The 19,069-nt window shown below is 42.2% G+C and overlaps 1 protein-coding gene across 2 annotated transcripts in view; it reads right to left on the reverse strand.

The window, feature by feature from the left end:
• Window positions 1-1,711: 1,711 nt before the first annotated feature.
• PPM1F (protein phosphatase, Mg2+/Mn2+ dependent 1F) overlaps window positions 1,712-19,069 on the reverse strand; it is a 35,371-nt gene continuing 18,013 nt past the window's right edge. For both annotated transcript variants that reach the window (XM_074554028.1, XM_074554029.1), the window contains exon 7: window positions 1,712-18,853. In XM_074554028.1, the coding sequence (XP_074410129.1) occupies window positions 18,480-18,853 (374 nt within the window). In that variant the 3' untranslated portion in view covers window positions 1,712-18,479. The remainder of the gene's footprint in view (window positions 18,854-19,069) is intronic.

Below are 19,069 nucleotides of genomic sequence, written 5' to 3' on the forward strand. Positions count from 1 at the left end.
TTGCAGTTTACTGAGCTGCATGAGCTCATTTAAGAGTCAGACAAGCACCAGACCTGCACAAAGAAAGCAGCATGACTGGAAGCAGAAGCATCATTTTGATACCAGCAGTCCTTTAGATTTGGCTCAGCTGCCAGGTGATATCACTCCCTAAGACTAGTTTCAGCTCTAAAATCAGGAGGTTTGACTGCACTGCTGAGAAGCCTTCAGACACTTCTCTTGCCTTTGCCATCCTTTGCTGCACTTTTCTCTCTTTTTGAAAAATGCAGGAAAAAGCCATCATGAGGGCAGTTTTGTAATGACTTCCTTAACCACCTCCTTTCTGCCTGTCCTCTGCCTCTCCTGTTTCTGCCATTTATGCTTCCCAAAGTCTCCCAGCTGTAATTCTCTGTGCTCCTGGTGACATTGTCCTACCTCTCACGAGCAGCCAGGATCAGGAGAATCTTTCCACCAGAAATTTTCCCTTGCAAACTGCACAAGCAAGACAGACAAACCCAGTCCTCCTTTCTCAGGACAAGTGTTCAAAAAAAAGGTATTACACAATCCCCAAGACATGCACATTACTCACCAAAACAATCCTGGGAATCCTATTTGTGCCTCTCCTTTCTCTGCAGTGGTACCAGTGCCCTGAAGGCAGGACCCAGTAGCAGGACTGTATAAACCCAAAGCCTGCAATGGAGGGCACTGCTTTGTGCAATGATCAGCAGCCCTACTGTGAAGGACAGAAGGATCTTGCTGTGTTTGTTTTGTGATGTGTTCTGCTAATTTATACTGTTGGATTAATAAAAATAACAAGATAGAAGCTTCCAAATGGAATCCATTGCTAACTGTCCTTCATAGCTCTATTCTTGTTCCACACACATTAGGAAGTGCACATTATCTGGTAAATCAAGACATTAGAAACAAAAAAATGCCTTTATATTGTAAGGGGGGGAAGCCTTTCTAGAAATACTGTAGAAACAGTCACATCCTCTATTTTTGCCTTTTATAAAAGGCAGGCTGTGTCTTATTATCATCAAGGAAGAAGTAAACAAATGTAATTTAATCAGTTCTGTCTTTCGTTGATTTGCATCAGCAAGAATAAAAGACAAAGGCAGAATGGAAAACAGCAGCTTTGTGCTAAAAGTTTCAATGCACAAAATACTTCTTTCTCCAGCTGTCAAACATTAAAAAACACTCTGCATACCAGTAATAATAAAAGTGTCAAACAATTGACCACAATGGGAATCACAATGCTTCATTAAAAGCTCTAAAGCAGAGTAGAAAAGGTTCCAGACATTTGCTAAACAGAGCTAAATGCTCAGATATTTTCAAAAAGTGTCAGAAGATGCTTTCATCTAGTCTAGTCATGCAGATAAATATCTCCTTGCTTATTCCAGCCCAGTCTCCAAGCTCCTGCTGTTTCAGCAGTAACAGCTGCTTGTGCCACTTGCTGTCCTGAGCCTGAGGCAGCTCTGGTGCACCACAAGAGGTTAATGTCCTCTCCAGTGATGAGGTTCCATTGCATGTGGCATTGCAGGGATTTAATCAGTAATTTTGTATTTACATACATAATTATGTATTATTTGAGAGCCTAACCTATTTGTTCAGCTGACAGGCGATGCTGTGATAAGGAATTTCAGCAGACAGGATATTTATAGATCCTTTATCTCTATGTACAATCAGAGCTAAAACATCAAACAATACCCCGAATGAAGGGTTGTTCCAGTTCAACTTTACCCCATTGTTGCTTTTCCTTTTTTTTTTTCTCCCTCTGTCTAGTTAGTACTAAAAACTTGGCAGTGAGGGAAAAAAGGGAATGTGACTCACACTGACAACTTCATTTGCTGTAAGAGACCTCAGTAATTGCTCTAACCCACTTACAGGAAAGCTACCCCTCCTCTTTCTCTCCTTCTCCACCCTTGGACAGACAGAGGCCACGCTTGTAACAGGAGCAGCAGGCTGCTCCCAGAGGCCAGGCTATCACTTAAGGAGTAACCAGGCCTTCCTTTTCACTTTTCTTCTTCTGCATTTCAAGTTAACCCCTCACAAGAATTTAAGCAGCTTCAGCTTAAGGGGCATCTTCCCACCATGGCTTTTTCAAGAACCCAATAATAAGCAGGGTTTGCAAAGGGCTCACAGCTCAAACACAGCAGGGGTGAGGTGGCTGCTCCCACAACACGCAGGGCTTGGCAGCCAGGACAGCAGCTCCAGGATAAAGCTGCCGAGGAGTCAAACAATTGTGGCCTTTTCCTTTCCTTGTGGGATGGGGGCAGGGAATGGTAAATAGAAACAGAAGAATCAGCACAGTGCCATGCAGCACTCTACCAAAATATATTTTCATTTTTACTTACATAATCAACATGAGAGCACATTCGTAGTGAGGTGGCGGAACAGATGGCAAAGCCTTAGTTTTCAGCAAGACGTTAATTAACAACAACTCGGGTTTCTGTGAGAGAGAGGGTTTGTTCTGCTCTAGCAGGGTTGAGATGGGTGCTTACTACATAAAGCAAAACTCACTTTCCCCACACAGAATTGTGATTTCTTTTTTCCATTACATCCCTGTTACTTTTCCAGGATACTCTCTGTAAAACAGCAACATCCCAAATGCAAACTCTTATAAAAAAACCATCACAAGTTTGGGTCCTACCAGTAGCTTGGGATTCTCCTTGCAAATACTTTTGAATGCTCTGTGGACATATAAATATAGAGAGGAAAGGGAAGAAGAGCCTTGAGTAAGAGAGTTGTGTGCAACTTACACTGCAGGTGAGGCTTATGTTATGTGCAGCAGCTTTCACAGAGATACGACTGAAGCCAAAGCTTCTTAGATGCTCTGCAGGAAGTTCTCTCTCCTCTTTCCTCTGTTCCACACACTTGGACTTCACATCTTCAGCACACTGATGCAGCTGTCCCAGGAGGGACTGAAGCAGAAAGTAGCTATGAAAGATATGTATTCAAACCACAGGCAGAGAATGCATCACCCAGACACAATGAATAGGGAAATGGCACATGAAGCCGAAAAGTCTGGCCTCTATTTTTAATCTGATAAGCCGTCTGGACAGCCAGGCACACTGAACAGCCCACAGATATCCAGCTCTTCCCTGCCTGTGCTGCCAGGTGATAGGAGGTTGCTTTTTACTGCTTTACATTCAGCATCAGTGGCTCTCCAGAGTCACACCCAAGTCCTGCAGAGGCCTGTGGGCCACATTCCTCCGGGGATTAAATCCATCCCAGCAGGAGAGAGGGAAGAGATGCAGGCCAAAAGGGATAGGCAAGCAGTGGGGAGGGAGGAGTTGAGGGGAGCAGGGAAGGAGTAGCAATAGGGAACATCCAAATTAAGCCAGGCAGGAGCTGGAGGGCAGTACTGCAGAAAAGGCAGAGGGGAAGCAGTCATACACTCCATTATGTAAAATAGGGCAACAGGGCATCTGGATTGATCTGCCATTATTCCCACGTCTCAGCACTCATCCCTGTGCTGCCAGCAAATCTCTAACACCTGACAAGAAGTGTCTCTGCCCATTCTAGTGACATGCACATCTAGAAAGGTTGCTGTTCCATTACTCCCACTTCCTCTGTGCAGGCAGTAGATGGCTGTGGGTCTGTGCTGCAAGCTGAAAATCACACCCTACTCATTACTCTGAGGGGCTGAACAATATTTTTCCAATTATTATTTTCTTCAGTGTGTGTTAAAAACATAGGTTGGGATAACTATGACATGGAAAAACTACATTACAAGAATACTGCAGTTATCAAGTCTAACCAAAACCGAGTATGTGGTTGAACTAAGAGTGTCTGTTCCACCTTTTAGCACTTTAAATCAAAACTTCAGGTAGGCTCCTGTGTCTATTGCTCTCAACAACAAGAATACACATCCTAACATTGTTATGCTGAGCACAGCCAACCTAGAGAATTGTACAAGAGTTTGGCCTCCACCAGTCCATGTTGTGTTAAACCAGAAATGGGCCACAGAGAATATCTTGCATACATCAGATGGCAGAGATTCTTTGCAGGATGATTTTCAGGAGAAGTGCCAGATATCACTGAAACTGTGCTTAGGAGGTGCAAAGTAAAAGAAAGAAAAGAACACCAAAATTGTATTCTGCTTAGCCTGTCCTCCTCTTGCAGGGGGGTTAAGAGAGAGATGTGAGAATCAGCAGAACTGCTGCTGTACTTACAGCTGATTTTTTGGGAGGAGAGAAGAGTGATGAAAAATCCTTTGCAGGTATTACCTTTAAAAAAATATTATCAGCATAACAAGAAGATAGCTCTTCAATCAAAACCAAAAAGAGAAGCGACCAACAGATGCACAGACAAGCACTGACTTCAGTGGAGCTGCAAGGCTGAATTTGGCTCCAATTCTCTGAAGTACTTTCAAAGCAGGAACATACTGCATACAAATGAGCATTAAATAATTCGCATCATTAAGAGAGCTCTGAGCAGCTCATCTGGACTTTGAAAAAAGCTAAAGCAAATGTAGATTGTTTGAATACCATTAGGGACAGTCATTAATGAGCACTTAGGCATCTACAGTATTGACACAGTGACCCATCCTCCTTCCCAGGTTATTTTCTGTATTGATTTTTTCTATTGTGTATTTTCTTACACATGAGCTTTAGAGTGTGACAAAGCTCAGCAGTTCATGTAGGATTACCCCTTAAAGCACTATACAATTACATTTTTTGTATAGTGCATCTTTTAATTTTGGTTTTAGAGAAACGTGGCCCTGTCTGTTTGGTGTAGATACCATAGACAGTTTCAACATCAATGTATATCAAAGAAACAAAGGCAAATAGTTAAATGGATTCATCCAGGGTGACACAGAAGGAGCTGTGTAACAGAAACAGTCCAAAGGCTCTGGATGCCTGGTTTCCAGGCTGAAGCATTTCACTCAATCAGCTCCAAGCAGAGCTGCTGTAGCACTGGGATAAACTGTAGCCTCATACCATATCTCAAATGCTGGGAAACATGTGGGACAGTGCAGGGATAGTGCAGAAGAGATCAGGTGAAGAACACAAATTGTGCAAAGAACCGAAGGCAGTCAGGTGCCAGAGCTGCAGGAGTTGAGAAGTGATGGAATACTGAGAGCTAAATATGTGCAGCAAAGTGCAAAGGGGGAGGCAGGGGCAGGCAACAGCCTACAGGCAGTCGAAGGGGAGCTGGAAGGAATCTTTAATGAAGGCAGAAATCATTCTGGGTGACTCAGAATATTGGTATTCACAAAGAGAATTGAGAACGGGCAAAAATAAATAAAGCTGAAAGCAAAACCCAAAGGCCAAATCCCTCTCAATAGCCAGAACACTGATATAATCTGAGCAACCAAACAACAGGTCCTTGTGAAAACCCCTCTCCAGCTACTTCCTGCACACCAGCCTCTCTCCCAGGCTGGGGAGGGCTGCAGGCAGCTCCCACTGCCCAGCCTGGGAGCTTTGCAGGCTGCTCTTGTGCTGACACCTTTTTTCTGCAAAATGCAGCCCTGGTGGTCCTCCCTCCACACCCCCAACCCCTGGCTTTCCTGTGACATCTCAACTAGTGCATTGTGTAACCTCACAAACTTCCCTGAGCAGCTCTGTGTGGCTTTCATTAGCTGCCAGCTTTTGTACATGACACAGGCACACACATCGGTCCCTGACAGACCCAAAGGCACAGTAGTTTTATTTATGGGTGGGTTTAATGCTAGCCAGCTTCAAGATCTTGCTGCCATCAGCCAAAAATGTCTGCAGGCAGCATTTAACTAAAACCCCAAGCTCTGTAAGTTTTACAGTGAAGATTGGAAACCAGGCTAGTTTCAGTTTTATACTTTATACAAGTGTGATAACTTGTGTTCTTTCCTTTTCTTCATTTTAAACTTTTCATTGAAGAGTAGTCAAAGGAGTTATAGTTCTATATTTTGGAGCTGAGATCAGTAAGACTGAAGAACAGGAAAGACTTCCTGACAGTGAGGTCTATTAGCCAATGGAGCAGTCTCCCAAAGGAGGTGCTGGGAGCACAAGAAGTGCTTTAGCAGCGCTAAAGGCAGCATTAAGTGCTCCAAGTGCTGCAGGCAGCTGCACAGGATTGCCATGAGACACAGCAAGGACTCCTGCCATTAGCCTGCTAATGCACATCCTGGCCTGGCCAACTGCTAGTGGGAATACTCACTGACTTAAAAGGTCATTAACAAGAAAATATTAGAAGACAATTTTCTAATGACAGGGGCAGCCTCTGCAATGTGTCTTCCATTACAAAAGGTGATTATTAGTAGGGGGAAGAAACAGTTTTTGTTAGTATTTGTATTATGGCTCATTCATTAGGTCTTCCTTAAACTACCTAAAAGTAAAAATCACTAAATTGCTCAGATCCCCTTCGTGTCTAACTTGCCCTGCAGAAAACAGTCCTTCTCCATCTCTTGCTAGTATTACCAAGGAAATAAAAAAGTACAAACTACCAATTACAAAGGTTTAAGACTGACAACACAGATCTATAATCTCTTTACCTTGGAAAGCAAACCAAACCAAGACAATTGAAATGCTACAATTCAGGCAAAACCAAGCCTTATAAACTTTTCCATGAGAAAGAACATAATTGGTGAGGGAAGGAAGATTAAACTACTTTCCAAAGGTTTTAGTGTCAGTACAAAATCCAGCACTTGAAATGCTTTCCTTACAATTTTCTGGTATCGCTCTCTGTGCAGCAGGAACCTTGTCTCAGTGGTTTAGCTGGTAACTTTCAAACACTTGTATTTAGACTTACAATGTAACCTTAGTAGCGGATGTCTGGAATTTGATACTCACTTTAGTGTCCTGATCCATCAGGACACTAAAAATTGTAGAGGCAACCAGCCCATGGTCTATAGTAAGAGTAAGGCCTGTCCATGTATAAGTTGATATTTCTATCACTCTGAAGAGATGGAAATCCTTTGGAGGGAGGACAGAGAGAGGGACAGGATTACTGTTTGGTTTTAAGAGCACACTCACCAGTGCAACACACCAAAGCCTGCCTGCACTGTTGAATTTGACTTTCATCTCAATGGCAACATTTCTGTTCTTCAGAAAGATATGGGGTAGAAAGAGGGCAGAGTCATCTCAGCAGCTGATCCATTCTCCCATCTCCAAATCCATCATGGTGGGGTTCAACAGCTGTGCTCCAGGGAGCCTTCTGCCAGCCAGCACTAAGGAGGACACGGTACCTGTGAAGACCAGTGACCTTGTGCCAGTTAAGTCTGTCAGGGAAAACTCCTGACGTGCCTCCACACTCAGCCCATGCTGGTCATTCCAGCTGCTGGAACAGTTGTGTGGAATTAGCTGCATCAACAGAAAACAATGGGGTAAAATATCTGTTGTCAGTGGCCTAACTCGTGTTACCTGTGCTTGTCTGTAACCCAACAATTAGATCCATCGTTAGCAGCTTGGCATAATTATAACTTAGAACTTCTCCAAGCATAGACTTTGCTCAAGATTTTAAATGACTATAATTAATTAGGCAGAAATCCTGAAGTGTCTTCTCGTCCCTTGTTAGAATTATTTTTCCTTTCCCCACATTGACTCCAGAATGTGGTTTCATAAAGGAACTGGGCTGTCAATTAGAAGATTAAAAAAGAGGCATCTCTTTGTAGAGAAACACCTTTTATATCCTATATAAAGAGAAAGAGGGCTTCAGAATTTTTTAATCTTGACTAAGAGATGCCAAAAGGAGTATCATACTAACCTACACTTGTTTAGTCCCAGCCCTTATAGGAAAGATTTATTTCTTGCCTCTCATTTAAGAAGCTTTTTGCACCCTCCCCAAATTTCTGCTGTTATCAGAGATCTGGTATCAGGCAGCTGGGCCCCAGCCTGAACCAACTGCTTGGATCTTAATCAGTACAAAGCAAGCCACAGAATTACCGCCAGAAAAATGGCAACTTCTTAAAGGACACGGGAGGAAGGAAGGTGTCATCATGCAAAGAAACGCTTCCCCCTCGGCTTTCCAGTGGCCACCCCAAGGCGAAGACGCGAAGGGCAGGGCAGCACTCGCAGAGGGCTCTCTGGTGCAGACTGCGGCTCCCGCGGGCTCTCTGGTTCGCTGCGGCCGGAGGAAGGCGGGAGCCCTCTAGGGGCGGCACACGGAGCCCTGGAGGGATGCGGGCACCTGCTGAGCCATTCCCCTTCTCCCTGCCGAGCCCCTCCTGCCTTCCCCGGGCACAGGAGCGCTGTCCTGGCTCCTGCAAGGGCTCAGCACCTGAAGGTCCACACAGAAAATCAGGCTGGGTACAAGAAAGTCCCAGACTTTTTCCTGGCAGTGCTTACCCTACAGCCCAGAATGTGATGTGGGAAGTCTCTCTTCTGTGGTTGGTTCAATCCTCCCAGGGAAAACAGAACATCACCGAAGTGCAGGCTGCAGTTCTGGAGCTAGCCTGGCTCACCACAGCATAGCTGGAATATCTTCTTCTAGGCTATGCAAAAAGGACTTGGTTTTGCCTTACTGTGTGCCTCAAGCATACTGTGAACTCTCATAGAAAGTGAGCAGGTTTATCTTTGTGAAGGCTTGTTCAAAATAGTCCTTTCCAAGAGCGACTTCTATTTGAAGGCTAGGTAACAGCTGCAGCATTTAAACATTTAAATATTTTCTCATTCTAATGAGAACTTAAGATCCTTTCCAAACAGCTCAACATAACAACATGAGAACATGGCAAACTCAAACTTCAAAACATTTTGACTCCAGTAAAAAAAAAAAAAACCAAAACCAAACAACACCCAAAATAAAACAAAACACAAGCATCAAAAAGCATCTAACCAGATATTAAGAATTTACTGTAGTGCAACAAATAACAGATTTTGTTAGTGATCCAAATCAGAAGAGTGCAAGAACAGCTTAACACTTTGAAAAAACCCACCAAGGTTGGTTTTTTTTATATATGAGACATTGACCATAAAAGTCCTGCAGTTACATGAGCAAAACTACGGTATCGGTTTGGTGAAACAGGTAAATACCCATTACAGTCTCTACATGTAATTTACAAACAACTTTCTGCATGACATATTCAAGGTTATGCTTGATTTCTTAAAAAAAAATAATTAGAGACAATAAGATGAAAGCCTGTAATCTACATTAGTGCTACTTGAATAGCAAACTTGATCTAGATGCAGAAAATGTTTTATCTATCCCTCACCAAATGGCAGAGATGTGAAGTCTGCATTACTAGAAGAACCCATATTTCTTAAAGTTCTCCCAGTCTCTGAAGAAGCACTTCTGCTCCCTCCATTTCCCAGGTGGAAAGGACAGGCATTTCCAGGCTGTTGGCAGAGCCTTGGTTTTGGCTGGGATAGAGTTAATTTTCTTCCTAGTAGCTGGTACAGTGCTGTAGTTTAGATTCAGTGTAAGAATAATGTTGATAACACACTGATGCTGTAAGTTGTTGCTAAGCAGTGCTTACTCTAAATCAAGGACATCTCAGTTTTCCAGGCTCTGCCAGTGAGGAGGTGCACAAGCAGCTGGGAGGGAGCACAGCCAGAACAGCTGACCCAAACTGGCCAAAAGGCTGTCCCTTGACATTCACTTCCATAGGCTTATTGATTGTTTCTTGCTCAAACCCTTCAGTAACAGAGCCTGCAATGACTGGAATCCTGGAGCAGAAGGTTGGCTCTGAGCCCCATGTTGAACACATGGGTGGTGGGGATCTGTTGGATGAGAAGGAAAACAGTCACGAGTACAACAGCACTGCCAAGAATCAGCAATGCCTGGATTTCATCTCCTACTGTTCAAAAGGAGACTGCAAAGCCAATGTTGGGCACCAGCAAGGAGAAACAACAGTGATGTCCAGTCCTGTTCTCAACTGCAGTTGGAACGGGCCCTGACCCAGAGGAAGGCAGTGCCTTTGGGAAGGGAAGCACCAGGGACTCCCATGAGACACTGGAGTGACTTTGTTCAGCTCTGTGTTGTTATTGGCAAAGATCAGCTGTAGCTGCCTTTGGACTGTGGAGTTACCTGGCTGATGGATTCCCACAGCTGCTTTTTACAAAACCACAGAAGAACAGCAGCAGTCAGCTGCTGCTTGTGCTCCCTGGTGAGCCCAGTGAATCACAGGCTGGATTTGCTGCTAAACCTAGTCAAGCAAATCCCCAGCCCACACTTTTCTAGGAATTTGCTGCTTTTTTAGAGATTATTACAAGTGAAGTTTCACCCCAGCAATTCTTCCTTTTAAAAGAATAAAATAAAAGCAAACAAAAAAAGGCATTTAGAACCATGAAATGGGAGATATTTTCAAGAGACTTGAGGTTTGATCTGAAGTAGGTTCAAGCATGCCCATAACATCTTGACCAGAACACACCTGATGATTCATTTGGTTATACTTATTTTTGTATTTCAAGAATACTTCATCTGCTTCCCTGTGATGCAGCATTCTGGGTCCTTGTAGAATTTTTTCTCTCTAGGATAAATACAAAAGCATTTAGACAAACTTCCTGAAAGATTGCATCTCTCAGATCCCCTTGTTAAAGCTTGCCTTTTGTCAAGTCTCCCATCTCTGTCCTGCTCTCCTTATATCTTCCTCTCATAAGGATATGAACACCTGCACTTCAGAAACAACCACACAGGTTAGCTCAGCTCCCAAGCCTTACTTGTATTTCAGGTTACCATTCCACTTAGAACTTGCTCTATGTTCTGTAGTAAATTGGCCCTAACATACTCTGAGGATTTGCTCTCCAGCCTCCCACTTCAGTGGTCAAAGACCCCTTCATTAACAAGTATTCAAGTAAATAAATTGTCACCATGTCTGGCTGCAACAGAGTCTTCCAGATCATTATCCTGTTAATGCAGGACACCAGCAGTACACCTCACTTAACCTGCACTGTCACTGTGGTCAGCTGGGAAAAAGAAGGAACAGATCAAATTAGAGGTACACAGTCCTGAAATGGTTTCAGTGACATTCATCTTTTCAAGTAAGCACATTGTAATCCCAAGGATTGCTTCCTTCTAGTGCTGCCACTGATCTCTTTTCCCAGAAAAGCCCTATGGAGGAAGGCAACATGGTGAGACAGGGTAACCACTCAAAGATGTGCACCATGACCTACATGAAAAAAGTTGCAACATGAGGCACCTGAAATATTAGAATGAGATAGATCTTTAAGAAAAGAAACAAACAGTGCTTTGAGTCACTATACTTTATTAATACTTCAGAACCCTCAGATCCTACAGTGGCAAGTTCTTATCCCCACCTGTTTCCAATCACTGTTTTGAAACAACTTCTTGCAATATGCAAATAGATACATGAGGCACTGTGTGAATACAAAAGTGACAGTACAAAAAATTTCCAACAATTAAACCTCATGCAATACATACATATATAAAAAATATGGTAATGTAGCATAATACACACAAGCACTATTAGAACAATCCATGTAAATGAATGTACAATATGCATAGCATTTAATGATCAATGACAACAGGTTTTCAACTTGTGCATAAAACCAGTCAGCTTAAATAAGAGTTGTAAGAGACTAGATAACTGGTTAAGCCACAGCTTATGAAACCTGCTGTACTGCAGCTTTTCTGCTCAGGTCACAAGTGCAGATTAGCATATAAAATAAATAAGGTCTATGATTCTACAAAACTTGGCTAACAGCTCCTATTTCAAAGTCACTGGCCCTCTTACTTCCATTCAAGGTTCAGCCAACACAGTGGCAAGAAATGTGCCTAAAGCAACAGCTCTGCTCTTGTACTGTTTTAATACTGATAAGAAGATATATTTTAGGTCAGCAGGAGTGGTTACAGTGGTCTGACTTACCCCTCCTCACACGGGCGTTACAGGACGGGGCAGGCACTGAGTGAGAGGCGGCTGAGCTGGGGCTGTGCTGCTGCTCCCACCCTGCTCAGCTGGGCTGGGACAGAGCTGGGGAGGGCAAGGAAGGCAGAAAGCTTTTCCCCCACTCTCAACAGTGCAAATGTTTGAAAACGCAAGCTATCTGCAGGAATAAGGAAAGACAAGAACATTTCTGAACTTCTGTAATCAGGGTGAGAGCTATTGTTACCTGAAATAAGCTTAAGTATTCCTATGAAGTAAAATACAAATCTCAGAATTTTCTTCTTACATATCCAATACTGGTCCATGCCAAAGCAACAGTTATTGTAGTCTCTTATCTTCCTAGCTGACATGGTTCTTTTTACACTCTTGGTGTTGCAGGCCTCCAAAAATTGGACCAAACTCACTATGGACACAAATGAAGTGAAAATTACAAAATGGCAACTAAACTGACTTAACAACCAACAGATTTTATAGCCTAAAAAGCAGCATTTTGGGGAGGGAGAGGGTGACAATGTAAAAGGACATAAAAGATTGAAGAAAAGAAAATTGGGAATAAAATAGGAAGGATACAGAGCAGAACTGACTTGCAGAAGAGGAAGTTCAAAGTCATTGAAGTCATTAAGTTAAAGGAACTTAAAAACTTTATACTGGCCTTTTTTTGTCAGTATAAAGTTTTGACCCCAAATAAAAGAAAAATCTTGCTATTAAATACACTAAATAAAAAAAAAAAAAAAGTGGAGAAAGACAAAGAAAGCAGCATTAATCATGCAATATTCAGCCAAATGTCTTTTCAGAAAGGTTTCACCCTGGTTTCCTAGCTATTATCTCTTTATCCTTGGACATCCAAAAAGAAGCATCATTGCTTAGATAAAAGGATAAATAGCTCCTGGCAGGGATCATGGTCACACATTCCAGCTCCATTTGCCAAAGCAACAAACCTTTTACCTGCCTAATGTATGGCCTTGAAAGGGATAAATAACTTCAAGGAGTGATCCACTTGGTCAGGAAAGACCAATGACATTCCCTTGCATGGAACTCCAAAACCATTTAATCAGTAATAATTTCAGTATTTGATATATTAATATCTCCTAGAAATTAGCAATCAGGCTTAAGAGTTGAGTGAAAATTCAATAATCAGGATCTAGCATGTCACAAAGACCAGATACATTTAACTTTCTAAGGAACTGGATGTATCTTGTCTCTTCAGCTAAAAGGCACATAATAAGACATAAAACTCTGACTGAGAGGAGTTTGTTATCAAAATAAAACAGACATTACAACAAAGTCAAATTAATTTGCCTGAAACAGTGGTTTTCAGCCGACAGTGCACTGCCAGCTCTTCTAGGCTGCCTTTTTTTTATTCTATTGTTTGCATTCCAAGAAGCTTGAAAACATTTCTTTTCCTATTGATCTTGTCCTCTCCTACTTAACAAAAGCTGCATCTTGCTAAATTTTATGTGGCCAACACAGCTGTCCCTTGTTTATTTTTGTGTGCATGAGCAGCAGGATGTGCAGTGTGGAACATGCATTAAACCAGGGACACTGAAGAGTGTTCAGGTCTGATGGGTCTCACCAAAATAAAGGTTTATGTGATTGTTAGGAAGATTTTGGTTTCCTGTTCCATGCAGAGATAAGGTTATCTGTCACAAGATCCTACCAGCTCATTTTAAGGCATTACTTGTACAAGTGTCTATGACAGATACATGTTCAGAAGTGCAGTCACTCCTTCAAGTCTCATTTGTTTAGTTTTCAGCTGACATGAATTATATAAATAAAAATAACTTGAAATTAAATAAAATCTAACCAAAACACATGCAGAAAGTGTCTGGCTTAGCTCTTAAGAGCTGTCAATGCTACAAAACAAATACTCCACAGGACTGGCTGGTTGAGTGGCTTGATTTAGTAACAGAGAAAGGACCAGCCTCTTGGTTTTGATGCTGTTTGAAAGGTTTTGATGAGCTTGGCAAAAACCCCCCTGGTACTACTCAAATGCAACCAGAGCTGCTATAAATTTGTGCTTAGGGAGAGTACATGACTTCATGTAGATTGGGCAGTTTCACATTCATTTGAAAGCTCATTTTTCTCCTTCCCCAATCCTTCCTGGGTGGCATTTTGTTCATCAGAAGAGTTTGCTCCTCAAAAAGGGGCAATGAACCATTTTTTCCTAGTAGGAATCTGTCTGAAGGCACAGGCCCAATTGCAAAAGGGACAGTAACAGAACTAAGCAGGGACATTTAATTCAGGCTTAACCAGAGCTAAATTATACATGAATCATCTGCAATCTGCTCTGTTGTGGCTGACATCCCCCTACCTGCTCCCTAAAGCATTTGCTTGACACTCCAGTACTGCAAGACTAGAAACACAATGGCTGGTGCTGCACATCCAGTACCTGCATCCACAAGAACACAAAGAGTTCAATCAACAGAGTCAAATTTGCACTAAGAGTAGAGCTGCAATATTAACTTAGACTTTACTGTCTATGCCCTTTATAGATGGAGGCTGTTTGCTGGGTACCTTTTGTGCAAGGCCATTTACAAATACCAATTACAAAAGTTCTTAGCCACTTGTTTTGGAAACACCTTTTTTAGGTTAGTTTTTAGGTGTTGGTATCTTGGGGTTTTTTTCACCTGGGAGGGAAGCTTCAACCCCAAATAACTGATTTAAGTGATCAACTGAACACAGGTTTTCCAGTGCTGACAGCCAAGTTATCTCCAGAATTCAGAAAACAAGAGAAGCACTTTTCCCAATATCCAACAAGAAAGTAGAAATTTTAGTGCCTCCTCATGACAGAAGGTTAATGGCACTGGAAATGCATTTTAAAAGAGCAGTATCACATCTAACTTTGAATGGAGATAAGTGTCTATTAAATGCTATTAAAGTGAGCACAGTGATTAACAGCACTCAGCTGCCAGCACTGCTGTAACCACTCGGTGCCCAATTACTCATCCTGCAGGGCTCACCAGCCCCTCCACTCATGAACACTCCAGGTTTACTCACAGCAGCATTGCACAGTGACCAGGAACTGCAGAGGCTGGCTGCTCCCTCTGAGCACAGGAGGATGTTTGGAAAAATCCATTTAGGAGCATTAGCTGCCATGGTGGTGTTGAGGGGTCACACAAAGTCACCTTGGACACTTTAGTGCTATTCCTTCTTTGGCTGCTTGAAGACAAGAGTTAGCACAGCTGAGCTCTGCCTTTTTAATGGGTGTGTTTCTAATTCTTTCAAGCACTGGTATTTCACTCTAAAGAACTGACATTTGTAGCTCTATTTTCCAGCCCACTTCCTTTTTAAAATAGGCATTAATAATACTTAAATGCATTCCTGTCTCTCTCTTTCACTCCTCCATCACTCAGAGGGTGGATTTTACTTAATCTCTCTCTGTTCTAAGAATTTTCTTGCTTTTCTATCATCCGTATTCTCAGGAAAAAAAAAAGCCAAAATGAACCCCCCAAACAAATGTTATTTGTAAAACTTTCATCTTGCCTCTGTCAGACCCAGAATATTCACTGTCTTAGGCGTGGAAGGAGAGGATGGGGAAAGGAAGGGAAGGTAGAAGCATGAATTACCCACAAGCAAGAGAGATGTTGGATACCCACTAAGCAGAAGAACTGAAGTCAGTTTCCAGCCAAACAACAAAAGAATTTAAGTGTGCTCTGTTTTAAAATTTCAGGCTCCTCTAAAGAACAATTTTTCTTCTACTGAGTGCTAACATGCACTCACCAGACATTCATTTGGAGTCTAGTAAAATGTGAAAATTATTGAACATTTGTCTTGAATCCTTCAGCAAATTTCTACAGCTCAACCCCAAACTGTATTTGGGGTTTTCCTGTAGATGACACATCAGGAATCACTTATTCTAGCTATGGGATACAAACTGCCTTTTTTGACCCATTACAATTTCTGTTGACCTGACCAGACTTTATAAAATTAGTAAGAAGTATCTGAAAATGAGAGAAATACTTTTAATCCATGCTGTAATCTCTCTGACTTCTCAAAGACTGTTCCTATTCATTTACATCTCAAAGAAATGAAGCACTATGTCATTCAGAATGAATGTAAATGTAAGGGAACAGCTTCTAAGAATGCAGAATTTCTTCCCTAGAGCATTGCTTGAGAATTAGATTTTATTATTGCCACAGACAGCTTTCTAAAGGCTTACTTCACTTAGCTCCCATAGAACAGAAATTATCAAATTTGAAACAAAAAACTATATTCTCACATAGCTGCAAGCATCCATCAAAGACTTAGGACTTTTTTTTCCTCTGTAATGCAAATCTGCCCAGAAAAGGTTGAAAAAAATAACCATTACAAAGTTTGGCTTGTTCAATCCCTTTCACCTTTGAGGAAATTTGGCAAATTTCAGAAACTAAACCAATATAATGAACTTACCAATATTTCACACCTTCTTTCATAAATACAATAATTTCCTCCTCCCCTGATAACCCTTAGATAGCAACCAATTCTGCATGTTTCTTACTCTATTAATAATAGAACTGTTTCTAAGACACCAAGAGGCACTAGTGGTCATCAGGATTTAGCATGGAATTGAATATCTGGCTAGAAACCAGACAGAGGAGTTGATAAATCCAAGGAGATGACTGAACAAGCCCAAGGGCTTCCTTAACTGAAGAAGGTTCACTACAAACACTGATGCCCACCCCACCAGGCTGCCAGAATGGAAATCCTTCCCCACACATTTTAAGACACCAAAATGTAGGGTGGAAAACTGCTTACAGCCTTCTCAGCAGAAAAGCCCCCGTGCCAAAACAGGGCAGCTGCTGTCTGATCTGCTGTGTGGTGAGAGAGGAGGTCACTGAGGAGCTCCTACATTAAAAACTGGAGGATCATCCTCAGGAATTCCAGCAAAAGCCTTGGGGTCACTGCACCATCCCACATCAGCAAAGGATCCAGAGACTGGGGACAGCCAGTGCTGCTCTGTTCTTCCTCTGAGCCACCCAGCTCTTCTGCCTCAGCTTCCTCCCCAAGCAGCACTAATGCTCACCATATTTTAACCAGTAGGACTGACATATTGCAATGACATGTGCTTCTAAATGTGGCATACAATCTTGCTGCCAGATGCAAAGCACTTCTTGTTTAGACACTGAAGTTAATAACAAATTTACCATTGAGCCTTCTGATCTTGTTGAGTCCTGCTAGCCAGGCAAGACAAAACACAACCACAGGCTCTAGCACGTCCTGAATGGAGCAGTTGTGCAAACACCCTCACATATTCATTACACTTCTTTCATCCTCTGAGCTTCACAGTTCTTAGAAAGTTATTCTGACCCAAAAGGTTCATGAAGCATGGCCAAATTAACCTTCCATGAGGAAAAAGAATTGTTACTAAACTGTTTCTAGTTTGTGTTACTAAATTTTTTGTGAAGGCCAGAAGTTACTTTTTAAATGAAATAATTACTCAGATGGTTACTTTATGATTAAACCTCTAGAGCATTCTGCACAGGGCAGGGAGTAAGTCACAGAGAAGCTTTTACTACAAACCACAAGATTTGGCAACAATGAAAGATGTTTTCTTGAGACCTAGTTACCACAAAAATAATTCACAAACTGAAACATTTAAGTGCATCAATGAAAACAAAAAGTCACATTTCAAAAATTAGGAACTGGCTCACCAGACTACGATAGGCAGCCAGAAATCCTTGGGTGAAATATTTAAGGCACTTGAGGGTAGTCAGTTTTTTTTTACACCAGGTAATAAAGACAGAGCCACTTGAAAATTCCAGTTTAAATAAAAACCACAACAAAAAAAAGTAACACTGCAAAACATTCCTCAAATGTAAAGTTCAGAAAATTAACAAATAAACACTTAGAAGAAAAATAAATTCCTCCTTTGTTATAGTACACAAAATAGTGGCAGGAAGAGGACATTTACCTGCTTGAGCACACAAACTGTAAAGATCTCTCTCAAATACCACCAGAGGGGTCTCTTCAGGTTGCCAAATAGCCAATAATCATATTTGTTAGGGAGAAATAATTCAGTGCAGTTAAATATCAGATTCCAGTTTATAAACCAGAGCATCCCAGAAAGCAGTTGATTTTCTATCATTTTCCCTGGGATAGTTCTAGCTAGTTCTGCTTTTCTGGAGCATCCAGTTTTATTTTCTCCTCTCCTTACACACAAATGTTCAATGTTTCTGTTTGAATAAAGAGGCCACATCACTCTTGTACTATCTTTGGTACAAACCAAAAGCACCTTACACAGCACACTGGTGTCAGCCAGTCCCTGCACCCCAAGTCTGTTCCTACAGAACACACACAGGAAAAAGCTTTTCTGTGGTGGGGACAGCTTCTCCCCTCCACCTTCCAAAGTAACATCACAGTTAAGTACAACATACAGTGCTCTTTCAAAGCACTAATTCAAATTTTCACCCGGAATTCATGAAATGCATATTCTCATCCATTAGCTTATACCTACTATGGTTTCTTACCCTTCCAGGACAGAGGGCTATGACCAACAGCCCTGGGACACACTTCAGTGTCTGCTCCCAGAGATGACACAGCTGTACAAATCTCCACGTCCGCTCAGTGTTTTTTGAGGGGAGGGGGGAGAAAAGGGAGAAGGGAAAGACAAATGGGAACTCAGTAAAAGGTGTCTTGCCTTTCTGTTCCACATTTGTCCATTTGTCTTTTTTCCTGATACATTGTGCCCTCTGCATTAGAGGCTTCTTCACTGGAAAGCAGTTCCTTACATGAACTTACTTGAACCTTCTGGACTAAACAGCCTCTGTCACTGTGCAGCTGCTGCCTCACAGCTGAGGAAGGTAAAGGGTGAGCCCTGAGCATCCTCATCAGCCCCAGGGCTCTTAGAGTCTCTGACACAGTCTGCCAGGATGTCCTGGGGATCCCTCAAGAAGACCACCAGCACAGTGATGTTGTCACTGGATCCATTCTCCTTGGCAGCAGCCACCAGTCTCTCTGCTGCTTTGAGCCCCACTCCTTTGGTCTGCATCAAATGATCCAGCACCAAGTCTACAACCTCAGGGGGCTTGATGGCATCAAAGAACCCATCACAGGCAAGGAGCAGGTAATCTTCTGAGCCAGTCAGCTCAAAGGAATCTCCATCTGCATCACCAGAGACATAGGGCTTCTGGCAGATGTCACCTGAGACAAACACACAAAGCAAAGGCTTGATTACTGCAGATGTAAACAGGTACTTCTTTACCCACCAATTGCTTTTACCATCCTCAAGGATGGCCAGATCCTGTTCCAGAGGTACCTGATGCAGGATGGGAGTAGTTAAAAGCCACGGAATAAGCACAAAGACTTTTGTTTCTTTAAGGAGGCTTGGAACCTACATAAATCCAGTGGGTTTCTAAG

This window comes from Zonotrichia albicollis, chromosome 18, assembly GCF_047830755.1.
Source record: "Zonotrichia albicollis isolate bZonAlb1 chromosome 18, bZonAlb1.hap1, whole genome shotgun sequence".
Lineage (NCBI taxonomy): Eukaryota > Metazoa > Chordata > Aves > Passeriformes > Passerellidae > Zonotrichia > Zonotrichia albicollis.